Source organism: Ammospiza caudacuta, chromosome 2, assembly GCF_027887145.1.
Source record: "Ammospiza caudacuta isolate bAmmCau1 chromosome 2, bAmmCau1.pri, whole genome shotgun sequence".
Lineage (NCBI taxonomy): Eukaryota > Metazoa > Chordata > Aves > Passeriformes > Passerellidae > Ammospiza > Ammospiza caudacuta.
In genome coordinates this window covers 34,499,252-34,513,792 of record NC_080594.1, presented here as the reverse complement: position 1 = coordinate 34,513,792, position 14,541 = coordinate 34,499,252, and the positions used below count along the sequence as shown (strand labels likewise).

The following is a 14,541-nucleotide window of genomic DNA, read 5'->3' as shown; positions in this document are numbered from 1 at the left end:
CTTTGGTCCTTAATGAGATTTGGGATGGCTACTGTCACATTATCACCACAAAAAGAAGAGAGGCAGTGTTTTGTGACATAGTGTTTTCTCAGAGAAACCTCTTACTGAAGCATGAATAAGAAGTCTCCAACAAGACCTTTTTTTGCTTATATGTCAACATTAACATGCACACAATAAAGACCAGTTAGGGAATCATATGATCCTTGGCTGAGACTATCAACAGTGCCTTTATAGTTGTGTAGAGAAGTGCCTATAGATGAAAACCTGAATTAAACTTCCTCTAGTGAGGAAGTTTAATAGTTCCTCTCCTGAAAAGCTTGAAACAAATTAGACAGCAATGATAAGGATGGAAATTAACTTGTAGGAGATTCTGAGGAGCAGTGTTTTGTCTGAGGTACACTCACAGTTGAAAAGAAACCCCCTTAAATCAGGTTTTCATTATATCCAGCAGTCTCTGCCTGCTGTGTTTTATCCAGTTTGATCCATGCTGCTCAAGTCCTTGTAATATTTTTTGTATGAACCATTCTTCCTCTCTCTTTTTTAAAAAATCTTTTATCAAACAGTGATTCATCAGGCAGGAGTCAATACCTGTCTTACCTCTGAGTTTGCATCCTCATGAAGTATTTTAAAATCTGGCAGCTTTGGGCAGCGACACCTTTTCAGAGGTCACAGCAAGAGGGGTTCTTGTGAAGTTCCCCATAGCTTTCAGCAATGGAGTTTTACTATCTTTAAGATAGATCTGAAAACCATATAAAGGATCAATATTTTTAAATAATGCTAAAATCAGCATAAAATTGCACTGTACAAAACTAAGTAACTTATCATTTCTAAATTAGGCCACAATTGCTACTATTTATATTATTACTGTTTTAAACCCAACATTTTAACCTGTAACCTCTTTATATTATGAAAAGCCTAATCTATAGCACCATTTCAGGTCTGTTGATGATGTACAATGTTCACATCTCTTGTAATCTTGCACAGGAAAAGATTTCCTAGATATCAGTTGTACTAAATCTTAACTCAGAAGGATCATGACATTGAAAAGGCAGGCAAAGCCTGAAAAGGCATATCTCATAAATGCCTCTAATGGAAAATACAGAGAGTCCTGCCCTTTGTCTGCAGGAAGCCCCACACCTTATTGCATTGCTTTTTATTTTTATTTTTGCATTTATTTTTCAAGCCCGATATTTTCTATTGTAGGCAATGAAATTTAGCCTCTCCTCTTTCAGAGTGCAGTCTAAACATTAACTAAGCCAAATGCCCCAGATGAAAATTGTCTCTGCTGTTTGGCTTCCACACATTTTATCTCCCAGTCTGTGCATGATCATGCAGATTCTGCACACATACCTCTCCCTGACAACTTGGCAATGATTCTTTGGAAGCTACTTAGGAAGTGAAGAGATCTTGTATGAAGAATGAGAAAGAGGGAAAAAAGAGGTCTTGGCTAGACAGGCCAGCTAACAGTGTCTTCTTTTCCAAGGAGGGGACACAGGGTGGTCCAGAGTGCTGCCAGCACCTCTTGACTCACAAGGCTGATTTTTAATCCTGTTTCAGTGGGTTACAGGGCATGTCATAGGATCTAACTTTAGTTTTCTTACATGGAAAAAGACCTTTTTAAAATGAGATTATGATTGTCCTTCAGTTTCCATGAACTCTGAAAAAATTTCTCCCAGATGCTGGTGATCCAAGGGGCCTACCACACACGACCTTTCTCAGACATGAAACACCAGCATGAAATCCAGAGCAATGTTTAACTTTTGATTGATTTTAGCAAGCAGCAAGGCCCATGAGATCTTTAGAAAACCTTCTCCTGTATTCCCAATAGGTTTTTTGAGTATCAGAGGAGCAGATGAGATTTGTTTGTCAGTGAACCCCTGGATTTATGCAGGAGTATGTGGGTAATGCAGCTGCCGTGTCTTTCAGGGCCCTGTGTGGCAGGCGTGGTGGGGCTGACCATGCCGCGGTACTGCCTCTTTGGGGACACGGTGAACACGGCGTCAAGGATGGAGTCCACGGGCCTGCGTGAGTGTTTGGGACAGCCACAGAAAGGGGGAAGGCAAATGACAAAGCAGCCTGAAGGAGAGGGCACCAGTTTTGCCATTGTAGGTCGGCCTTTAGGACCCTGCCTTCCAGCTGCAGTTCTCTGACTGGAATCCCGTCAACCAAAAGCAACATGAATCTTGCCCTACTTTCCTCTGGCATGGTTTGGATCTTGCTTTCAGTCAGTGCTAAGAACTCTTAATTCAGAGCTGTTCTTGCACAGTAAAATAATTCACTTACCTTTCACAAAGCAAGGGTTGAAGCATGGGTAGGCACTGCTTCCATCATACCCATGGTCACAGAAATCCCACTGAGACTGGAGACAGCAGGAGCACTGCAGGAACAAGAACATTGTTACACATTAATAGAAATACATATGGATAAATAGGCAAATTGTAGGTTAGTCCCTCAGGAAATGTAGCTCATAGCTGTGTGGTCTTCCTCTACATATTCAAACTGATGTTTTTCTTTCTTATTATTATGGAAAAAAAAATTAACCAGCTCATACCACATCCTTCAAAGGGGAAGGCAATGTGATTGTCAAAATTGAAATAAAAGCTCAACCCAAAAAAAAAAACTTTGGGGGAAATGTTTTAGAAATATTTCCTGTCTTGTTCACACAAGCAGAACAATAAAAAATTTCAGTGAGTTCCAGCAGTGGCTGTAAAACAATCTGAGGAAGATGGGAATCCAATGAATTTCTCCACCTTTGCCCTTTTTGTTCATAGACTAAATGGCAGCTCTGGGTGGAATAAATTACTAAAAATCCAGACATATCTACATGTATAGCCGCATTTTCTTTATGTTCCCTTGCAAACTCCATCTCCCTGCTCTTCATCCCAGTTTTCAAGTTATGTTGGGTGTCTGCAGCAGGACAGTTGGCTATTTTTCATTTCTTTCTCATTCCCTAGTTATACCGTGGCAATAGATAAAACAGAATTCTAGCTGAAATGTTACTGGAAACTACTTAATATCTTTATGAAGAGATGGACCTCTACACTGAGTGTGTTTGGTATCCTTCTCCAGGAAGCCCCCAGCGCAGATCTCCTCTCCCCCTGTGCTCTTTACAGCCCTGCCTGGAAGAATCCATCAGTCAGTATTAAACTCCACATACAGGAGCACCACACAGCTGCACCAGCCACACACCTGAATTGGAGCACTGCTGCTTTGGAGCCCTTTTCCTTGTCAGGATGAAGCAGTGGGGAATTCACAGCATGTGTGCAGTACAATGATCCAGCTGCTTTGCTTTCTGTTCCCAGCTTACAGAATTCATGTCAGCCAAAGTACAGTGGATATACTTCGGAAACTGAATGAAGGCTATGAAATCATACCCAGGGGGAAAACAGAACTGAGGGTAAGAAGGCCAGGGCTGTGTGAAGCACGTCACAGGGGAGTCATCTTGCTTGAGGAATTTTCATATTATTCTCCTTTTTGGCCTTCATACAACAGTCTTCATCTGAATCCTTCCAAAACTGTCCCTTTCATTTGTTTCAATACATTATGTAGCTATTGAAGGACTGTGGGATCAAGCAGTCAGCTGTATGTGCTGGATATAAGTATTTATATAGTAGACTATGTAGTCCACCCTTGACAGAAGCTGCTACTTTTCAATGTCCAAACAAAGCAGTACTAAATAATAATAAACATAATTTCTACTCTTACACAGTCAATAGACAGAAGTAGGAGCTTTGCTTGCCTTAAATACCTAGAATAAAATGTCTGAATATGGCCTCAGGTCTCCCAACAATCTTGCACGACAAGTGGAATCATTCAAGTTCTGGGGTAAATATTCCAGGTCTAGTCGATGGAAAGAAACCTTTACATAGTTAGTGGGGGTAAATTGGCCTTTCAGGAAATTATAAGCCTGAAGTACTTTCAGGGTCTAATTTATCTGAAGATGATTGTTGGTTTTCCTCCCCTTCTTCAGTCAAAGGTGATTGACTCAAATAGGTTCATCAGATGCATCACACCTTACAAGCTAAACCATCCATGGTGGGAGAGGAAGTTATTATTCTGATACTCAGTTCAGAATGAGTTGTAAAATCTCTCAATTAATAATGCTAGTGCTGCCAAATAAGATGATTAGTGATCCTGTAGTTTCCAATTTCTGTTCAGCTGTGTCCAATGACCCAGATCAATGAGGGTAATTTGTAAATGACAGTTGGGACAAGGATAATGACTATCCTCTTTCAGGAAAGTGAAACTCAAATAATCCCTGAGCTATTCTGAAGGACAGCCCAAGATTTCCAGGCATGGTCTGTATAAAGCCAGAGAAACCTAGACAGAAAAATTACATATCAAGCAGAGGGCAGCCAGAAAGCGGCTTTTTATTTGGATTTTTGGTTTTATTTTAGGGTAAAGGAGTAGAAGAAACATATTGGCTGGTTGGGAAAAAAGGCTTCCAGAAACCCTTACCTAAACCTCCTGAAATAAAGCCAGGGTAAGTGTGACTCTGTCGCTGTCCAAGACATTAATTAAAACATCTCTTTTAGAGTTCACAGGCTGAATATCTGTCTGTCCATGTTATCTGTTTGCAAAATCTATATCCTGTTCCTTTGGTGACTTACATGTTCAGGCATAGTGCTGGGACTCAGAAGGGATGCGATTCCTTCAGCACCTCTCCTTATTCACAGTTCCCAAGTGACATGGAAACTTCCTGCTTCTCCCCTAAAATCACTTGGAGACTGAACACCAAGGAGCTCCTCCTTGAATCTCCTTCCTGCTCTAGGTGCATATAGGAGACACATGGGTAGGGACACTTTCAGGTCTCTGGTGTCATCAGTGTATGTGAGACACTCAAGATTTTTCTCCCCTTCCATCAAATTCCTGCTGAAAACATGAGCCTCATTCAGTGTATAAACATATTTCTTCCCTTTCATTCTAACAGAAGAATAAGAAAGCTTTGTGTTACAAATATTATGGCACTGTTTATGTAATTGAAGATTTAATGATGCTGCCTTCATTAAGTCATTTTCTAGCTTTGCAATGCTTGGCTTCACAGAATACTCCCTGTTCATCTGTCACCTTCTGAATGCCTGGAAAGGATGTTGTGGTCAGGACATAAAAACCAGGAGTTGGATTTGTTTGACAAGAACAGCATGGTCACCCACATTAGAAGCAGTCAGCCTTGACTCCCTTTACAGGCAGTAAACAGAAATACTTGCTAAGGGTCTGATTCAATTGGCCCTTGCAAAATGCCTGGTTTGCTGAGGTCCTAAAGTAACTACTTCAGAGACCAGTGTCTGACAGCAAACAAGGTGTGTTTAATGTAGCTCTGACTTCTCCTTATCAATATTGTTCTACATATGGCCCCATTCCCTCTTAGTAAATAAAAAGATTTCGCCATTTCCTCGCATGCTCAGGATCAGAGGATCTTGTGCATCCATGTGTAATCTCCAAAGTTCACCTTTAACACTGCAGAGACAGAGGTGATCTACTCTTGTCCCAAGGCCCAAATATTTCTTCTTTTGCAGTATCTCTGTCCCCACAGTCACACAGCAGTTGAGTGATTTTTGACAGTAATCAGAGGAAAAAAGTAAAGTTACACAAAACCATATTTGTCCTAGTGAGGGGGCAAAATGAAACTTATACCCCATAGGCGAAATGTCAAATTACAGAAAGAAGTAACTGGATGTTGAAGCAAAGCAAATATTTGGAGAACAGCCTCATGCATAGGCTGTGCTGTTCCCAGATAGATATTGGACATTATGTCCTGCTTTCCTTATCTTGATGATTCATGTTTTGGCACAAAATCAAGAGGCTGGAAGTTGTTTCTCTCTAGTTGGCCAATATGGTGGTTTCAAGTCACTGCCTCCTATAATTCCATAGGGGTTATTGTAGGCTTTTGAGCTGAAGAAAAAAATAAATTCCTCTTCTACTTATTTTTTTCACTCTGTCCTGAGACACCCTCTTTTGGGTATTTCCTTACCATGAGGTCTATGTGCACTTGTTTTTATCTCTTGCTTTACATTGTGACTTGGGTTGCCTAAACATCTACAGCTGGGCAGCTGTGGTTGCCATGCTGAGAGGTGTTTCCTACTAAGTGACGGTTGGTACATTGTGCTTGGTCTCATGTCCATGCTATGGAACTGAAAACATGTGGGCCATGGATTTAAGGGTCAGGTCCTATGGATGGAAGTTTTTGAAGTTCCTATTCAGAGGATAATTCCTTCTTTCTTGGTCTGGTCAAATCTGTTTTACCTGGTTTTTGTGGGAATTTTGGGTTAACTTTGCAGGACATAGAAGAGCACAGGACAGTTCTAAAGCCTCTCTAGACCTTCCCTTGCTTCAAGGGAAGGTTTCTACACATACACCTGGTACTGCCACGGGAAATAATGGCAGACTGAACATGGAGAAGGTGTTACAAAATTAAGAGATATCAAAACCAAGCATGCCAAGCAGTCAAGCAGCAGACTATCTGTAGGATAGACATTCTTTTGAAATTTCAGTCAGATAGGTTTAAAGGAAGGCTGGGAAATTTTTGATGATACACTAGGTGACTCTCTGGGGGGCTGAATTATCAGACAAGGAAAAAGCACAAAGTTGCGAGTATATAAACATGGGATACTTGAAGTTGGCATCCTGTGATGCTTGGGGACACGCAACATCTTTTCAACTCCAGTGGAGTACTCATCATGTCCAAAAAACCAGAAAGGATAAGAGGTTATACAAAACTACCGGACACAAGCCTGACCTGGAGTAAATCTCAGATGCATTTTGCAGAGCACTGGAAAAATATCCAAGACTAGGAAAAATTCAATGGCTAATGAAATTCAGAAAGGAAAAAAACCCAACCAATCAACCAACCAACAAAACCAAACCAACCAAACAAACAAAAAATCCCCAAACCAGAACAAAACCTAGAGCCAGGCTGATTTTCATTTGCCATTCCAAGGAGATGAGTGGAATTCTTGGTCTACTGAATTTCCTACTTTCACCACCCTGGTTCAGAAATTCTTTTCTCTGGTACTGAATACAGTATTTGAAAGCATCAGAAGTCCTCTATCCCAGCAGGTAGTTTTATTCAGAAACTTTCCCTTTAAATTATTTATGGAATGTTAACTGGAGGGAAAAAATTAATACAATTCAGCAAAGATACTTTTTGTTGATTCTCTCAAAGGCTTTTAACCATTAACCCAGTACCTAGGTAAAGAAAATATGAGAGTTTTTGAGTTTTGACATAAACCCAAATACCTTACCTAGCATGAATTCATTAAGTCTTAATCCAGAAGGGATGATAGGTATTCTAGCCCACTGCCACTCACAGAGATAAGTGCAACCTGATGTGCAACATCACTGAACACTGAAGATGCAGCCAGGAACAGGTGAGAGTGTTGGGGCCCTCTCATCCTCACATGCATGAGGATCAGCCCCGGAGGAAGCACTGAGATCCTTGTTTGAAGATAAATGGGTGACAAGCAGCAAAGGATGCTCAAAGAATCCATCTCCCAACCTCAAGTGAGAAACACCTCTTTATGAGCCAGGAAAAAGACACTCATTAGGACAAGAGGGATTTTTTCTTCCACCCTTCTAGTACAAGGTTGTCATTGTTTTGTCGTTGCTTTGTTGGAGCACCCTGGTAGGATGGAAATGTAGAGAGTCTCTCGTGTTGCTCTGTTGCTGCTGATGTGTCTTTCTGAGGAGAAAACTGAAAGCATTTCCACTTGGGCTCCTATCTGAAGTCTGTCAAATCTGCTTTTAAATCAAAACTAAAAGAGCTTGTGGACCAAACAGCAGTGAAAAACTCTTGTTGTCCTCCCATAGCTGGAATTATAAAGCAGCATAAAAATATTTCCTAAATAAATTTCATATAACATTTAACAAGAGCTATTCAAGGAAATCAAAGCATCCTCTGTCTCATAGGCTTGATCACGCAATGTCAGGACAGATGTGTTTTGCTTCACGCTCAATCCCTTCTTTTCAAACTATTTCTGACCACCTAACGCAACAGTAAAATGAAGACAAGAAGTATTCTGATCATGGCTGTGGCATAATGACAAAGAAGACTTTCTCTGAAATCTGATGGAGGATGAGAAAGGGAATGAAAGTTGGTGACTCATCTCCCTTTCAACAAGGCTGTTTGACTTGTGATGTGATTGCACCAGCTTTTATATTTAAACAAGCTCTTCCTGAGCATGCTGAAGTTTCTGGGAGAATTGACTGGAATATTACAGAATTTGTGCTAATAGCAAGAAACCCTAAATGCAGTGTTCAGAAAGGAAGCAAAGTCAGAACTCCACAGATTTTCTCCTGCTGGTTTTGCAAACAAGGTGATGGGAAGAGAGGGCCTTAGAAAAGTAACAGCTGCCTCCAAAAGGAGGGGTTTTGCCTAAGGCTGGGATGGATAGTGCAGAACCAGACCTCTCCAGTTGCTCAGACATTTGTGAGCTCAGGAGGTGTGCAAGTTCTGTTTACACTGGATCTTTCCTTTTGCTGTTGTGCAGTGGCTGGAAGTCAAGTCACTGCCAAGCAGTTATTTGATACCTGTGTGAGCAGTGTGTGGAGGTGGGCCTCAGTCAGTCTAATACTGTGCTTGATCACCAGATACCCTGGTCAGGCCTTCACCTTCTGTGGGTCACAAGCTGCTGCAGTGTTGTGCAGACACAGGCAGCAGTGTACTCCATCCCACTGTGGGTGAAGTCCTGCTGGGTGGACTCAAAAGCCAAACCCCTGATGCTCACACATGTGTGGCTGAATTTTGTTAGCACTTCCATAAAGGATCTGAACACAAAGATTTCTTTTCTCCCTACAACAGGCAGGATTTAATCTTCTTAAAAGTTATTTACTTCCATCTGATCTGGTCACCTTGCCTGTCTTTTAAGTCAGTGCAGAGAAGCAGATGTTTCTTGGTGTCGATCTTCTGCTTTGGGATAAACTCCTGCTGTGGTCCAGCAGCACCAGCTTCCCTACTCTAGCTCAGAATAGAGCCCAAGATATTTGGCTTAGATGGAGAAATCTCTATTGCAGATAAAAAAATTCCAGGGAGCTAAATCTCACCTGAGTTGTAGATTCAGAGAAGCAGTCATTCCTCATTGAACCCATCAGAATTATATTTTCCTGGCTTCCCTGTCCTTGGGACCCAGCCCCAAAGGCACCATCACTCTTGAGGAAGTTTATAAACAGGGGTCAATGTTTCTAAAAACAAGAAACATGTTCCCAGAGATAAGAATTTAGATAAAGCATGGGAGGACAACTTGTCTAGGCATTTCCATTTGTAGAGCAGAACTGGTCAAAGACCTGAAACTTCACTCTAATCTCCCTCAGGAAAGGCTGTTAAAATTTTGTTCAGCTTTCAGACACAACTGGCTTTCTCCAGGGACTGTTAAATAGGATTTCCACCAGGAAATGTGCCCACAGCTTAGTGAGCTGAGAGCTTCTGAAAGAAACATCCCTGGAAGACCAAAAAGCTCTGAAGCAGGAACTAAATGAACAAAATGCAAGGTCTTCACTGCTGTTTTGTTCTGTTCCTCCCTTTAATGAAGTGGGCAAGGATCAGTGGAATAATGGAATCATTCTTGCAGGATTCATCTTATTAAATTGATTCTGGAAACAGCCTTGATAAAGATATAGTTTGTACTCCTCAATCAACAAAGTCATTCATCTTGTCCTGGCAGAAGTGTCTAAGAGTGCCAAGAGCCCTCTAGACACTTAAAATTTAATTAGCTGACCTCATCCTTTGCAGTAAGTTGAGTGGTACAAGAGAAGAATTAATAAGGCCAGAACCAGGACCATATTTGTTTTCCTTTCTCTCACCAGAAGACACTTACCTTTTCTTTAGTCTCCATTACAGTCTGTTCTTTATTTCAGATGAAACTGTACTGGTTCTTTCTCTAATGGCCTACCTGTTCACTGCAGGTATAGAGCTCATGGGTTACTCCCAGAAGAAATTGCAGAGTTCAAAAGGAGGAAAACTGAAAAACTCCTTGGCAAAAGAGCCTAGATCTGAGGTAGTAGCTGTAGGACAGTCCCCATGTAGCTCTGCTGTTTAGTGTCTGCTTGTGTGTTATTTGTCTGCATTTTACTGGTTTTTCTTCCCCCTTTCCTTCTATTTTTCTCCTTTTAATTTTTTTAAAGTATGTGCTATCATTCTAACATGTCTCATTCAAGAAGTGCTTGGAACAGCAGCAAAGCTGTAGCCTTGTTGAGTGATTTCCTAGTGAATTTATAACCTAGTATCCTATTAATTCCTGAACAACACAGATCATTACTAGGTTTATCTGCAGTGTATTATCAATCAACTCTATGTTGATGTTCATGGTGCCAGGAAGAGCCCAGTACTTGGTAAACACAGACATAAAACTGGAGTTCAAGCATGGAAAAATCCACATTGCCTATTGTTGCTTTTGTAATGTATATCTCCTGCCTAGTGTAATTCCATACCTCATGACAGTAACAGGATGCAGCTTTGATATTCATCATTATGATACTGATGGGTACCAGAGATAATGGATTTATGGTTTGTGTGGAATTTGGAAGTCACATGGAATATGACAGCCTGACCTGATCAAGTAGGAGTTATCAGAGCAAGGCTGGCATAGAAGCATGCACAGCCACATTTGCACAAGTGTGATGTTGCCTGAAAATGATGTATGAGCTGGGATTTTTGATGACATATCTAAAACCAGCAGTAATGCTTCTGCTTACCTCCTCTGGATTAGTGTGCATTTCATGTCCATTCCCCTAACAAAGGAGGGGTGGATGAAAGCTCAGAGTACCTAGATATAGGCAGGTTACAAACCCATAAGACACACCATATCAGGCAGATAGATTGCTATGAAGACTAAAGTTCCATCCAATTTTCTCGCAAGGATCAAACCCACAAGATAACCATTGGCTGTGCTCCTTCTTCCCAAACACATATTTTAAAGATGCAGGGTGTGTTACCAGGCTGCTTTATCTCTCTTAAGTGATATTTAAATTTTTGTCTGAAGTTCTCCCTATCAAGGACTTAAGGGCAGAAAATCCTCATTAAAAACATAAAATAAACAAAATTATTTGAATATGGGGCAGACTCTGAAGACACCTGCATAAGCGCTACCATATATGAGCCCCCACTGCTAAATACAAGTTCTGAGGCAAGAAGACCACCCTGCTGATTTACACCTAGGAGTACAAGCTAATCCTCCAAGGCCAGAGACAAAGAGGATCTCACACTTGGGTTAGCCCTGCTTGACAAAACCTGCACATATACTGGTTTATAAGTATTTAGTACATCTATTACCCACAGGCACAGACTTCCACACTGAAGCAGGCTGATCAGCAATACACATTATGGAGAGCAGAAGATCATCATTAGGCAATCTGGCTTAGTCCATTAGAAATAGCAGAAAAATCAATAAGACATGCATACCTGGATCTTTTCAATGGCCCTAGTTCAATCCTTCTTGTGTGCAGAAAGCTTTCAATGGAGGCAATTAAGTCCTCAACAGCCACTTATTCCCACATGCCTGCTTGGTGGTTTAGTGATGTTTCGAGCTAATCTATCTTAGAGGCTTCTGATGAAAGGGACTATGTTGCCAATAACCTTGCTTTTCCTTGATGGAACTAAAGGAACATTATACAAGGATCTCAGATGTAGTGATCTATGGTCCATTCATACAATTTATGGTCCTTTCAGTCTGGGACCCTAAAAGGCTTAGAGTTCCACAGGGACTGCTGCAGTACAATAGGGATCCCCATCTTGGTAATTATGTATTTTGTCGTATTCATCTGGCCTGGAGTCTAGAGGAAGGTCAAGACTGCTTCTCCTGCTCAGGAGTCAATCCTTTAACCTTGAAAGGGTGGCAGTGGAGTCTGCTGTCCTTGGTGTATTCTTGATTTCAAAGAGAAGTGATGGTTCTCGCTGGATCTTGATAACACCACTCAGCAAAACATGAGTAACACCAGAGTGCACCTCCAGTTACCTAAAGATAAACCTCTGGGCTATATCATTAGTGACCTTTTGTACTGTGGTAGGGTCTATGACCTTAACATGGACCTTCTAACCCACTCATGCAAGTGGGATTCAGCCCAGGGCACCATGGCTATCACAGACACTTGTGTAAGGCTGGTAGATCAAACAACAGCTGAAGGCTACGCAGGATGAACCATGGCATCAAATGCTGCTGGACAACATCCTCAGGCAGATGAATCCCATCCATAGCATCTTACAAAACTTCTGAAAAGGAGAAAGGGATTTCTCTCTTTAACTTCAAAACACAACAGAGAACTGTGTCACAGAGAGGTCAGTGACTCCTAGGATCCATTGATAGGTCTCAGTTTGTAGATGAGACTTAGACCCCATGCAAGTCAGTCAGAATTCATTCTGGAGTTCTCAGGGGTGAGATTTCACCTGTGTGATTGGTAATGGCTGTATTTGTGGAGGAACCCACTGTATGTGAATCTTAGTACAATCTGTACTGCTCTGCTGACTTCTGGATGTGTAAGCATACAGGTAGTGTATCCTGCATGGACAAAAGCACCAGCCTGGGATTACCCAAAAGTACCAAGGCTCAATATTTCAAGTTATTTTGTCTCCTTTTTTTTGTTGCTGTTTGTTTGTTTGTTTTGTTTTGTTTTCTGTTCCTCAAGAATTTGCCTCTGCTTGCATTCTGACCCCTCATCCTATGAACTCTGCTTAGTGACAGGAGGTCCCTTGACATTCTTTCTTGTTCAGGAAATACCCAAATAATTGCAGCTTGCTGGCCAAACCATTGGCTAGCAAGGTGCAGCTGTCCAGCAGATAAGATCATATAACAATAGGATAGCTTGGGTTGGAAGGGAACTTTCAAGGTCATTTAGTCCAATACCCCTTGCAATGAGCATCCTCATCATAAAAAATTTCTTCCTTATATCTAATCTAAATCTATCCTGTTTTAGTTTAAAAACATTACCCTTTGTATTATTTCTACAGGATACCTGCTTCATGTAGTTGGTTTTTAACATATATTTCTATTCTGAAGTTATTGCACACAATGATGCTATGTACAGTTTAAACCATACATTTATGTATATATACAATTATTTATTAGCTATTTCTTTCTAATGTCTATATAATAGCAATGGTGTTATCAGTAGGGACTAGCATTTAGCTTTTTTTAGTTTAAAACAGTTGGAATGGTATTTTCTTCTATTATACACAGTAAATCTTATTCCATATGATGCTTTATCCATGACATGGCAGTTGTAGATTTGAGACCTTCCTAAAACCTTGCCATTTGCTGAGCTTCTGGCCTCTTACAAGTCCTTGGTGGTTATTTTATCTCTGAGAACTCCATCATGCTATAATGAATTTGCAACCCACCAACACATGGTGTCCCAGAAGCTGGGCTTGACAAACCCTTGAAGTATTGCAGCCAAAGATCCACTTCAACTCCACCATTTACCATTTCTGCTTTGGCTGACACAAAATGATGCTAAATGAAAAGTCATGCCTTGGTGAGCAGGGTTACTAACTCCTCTTTTCTTTTCTGTTTCACAGCTGGCCAGATGTACTGACCAGGAAATTGAAATCTGTCCTGAGGGACACAAAGAGGACACTAAGAAAGCAAAGAGCTGGGAAGCATGAAGGAGAAATAAGTTTTGAAGAGGATGAAATCTGAGAAGAACACGACAAAAGAACTAGTAAGATCAGGAGGGACACCTTGAAGCCAGTTCCAAAAGAGCTCACAGTCTCCATTTAGTTCCCAGCTGGCCCAAAGCAATTTAATTAATGAAGCTCTTAGATCTTGCAGAGGGTGAACCTGAGCAGGCAGATGAATCCCGACCATCATCTCTTGTGAAACTGGGCACCATCTCAGAGCTGTATATGTGTGTGGGGAGGAAAGTGAGGCTGATAATCATGGTAGCGCCACTCTTCATGAGCAACTGTCACAAGGAAGAACTCCAAGAATATTTTAGCTGGGTCTGCACGGCAGCACTAAAAAGTCCAGCTGCCCATGGGCCTGGATTCAAACAAATCAATTCAAACAAATAATGCCAAGTACTAAAATGGTTCAACTGTTTTATGTTAAGTAGTTGTTTTCCTGTTGTTATTGTGGGAAGGTCTGGTTTCATGAAAATGAGTGCAATTGAGAAAAAAATGTTTTGGACAACAACAAAGAATATTTTTACTCCCCCACAGAAATTTTGAATCAAAATGTTCTGTTCCTGTATATCAGCTTAAGCTAAAATATTTTCTTTCAAATTGACATTTCAGCTGCAAATGCCAATTTAATACTATTTTCAAAATGAAATAACAGTTTTGAATTGAAACAGTTTGGTATGAATCAATATTTGTTTCAAATGCCAAAATGAGATTCTGCTCAAAATGTCAAAATATGTCATATTCGCAAATCCCGATCTAAATTTCAAGAACTTTTTTTTGCTATATACACATATATATACAGGATATCTAAAACATGTTATGCTTTTCATCCCAAAGCTGGTTAAAAATTGAAATGCCATGATATTGCAAAACTGAGATGCAGTTCCATTAGCAGAGTAGTACTAAAAAAATATGAACGTTTTTTCCTGCAAAAG

At 40.7% G+C, this 14,541-nt stretch overlaps 1 protein-coding gene across 1 annotated transcript in view; it reads left to right on the top strand.

Moving 5' to 3' along the window:
• GUCY2F (guanylate cyclase 2F, retinal) overlaps window positions 1–13,622 on the top strand; it is a 37,881-nt gene extending 24,259 nt beyond the window's left edge. The window contains 4 exon segments of the mRNA XM_058825568.1: window positions 1,927–2,025; window positions 3,303–3,397; window positions 4,398–4,489; window positions 13,502–13,622. Coding sequence (XP_058681551.1) covers window positions 1,927–2,025; window positions 3,303–3,397; window positions 4,398–4,489; window positions 13,502–13,622 — 407 coding nt within the window.
• Window positions 13,623–14,541: the final 919 nt, after the last annotated feature.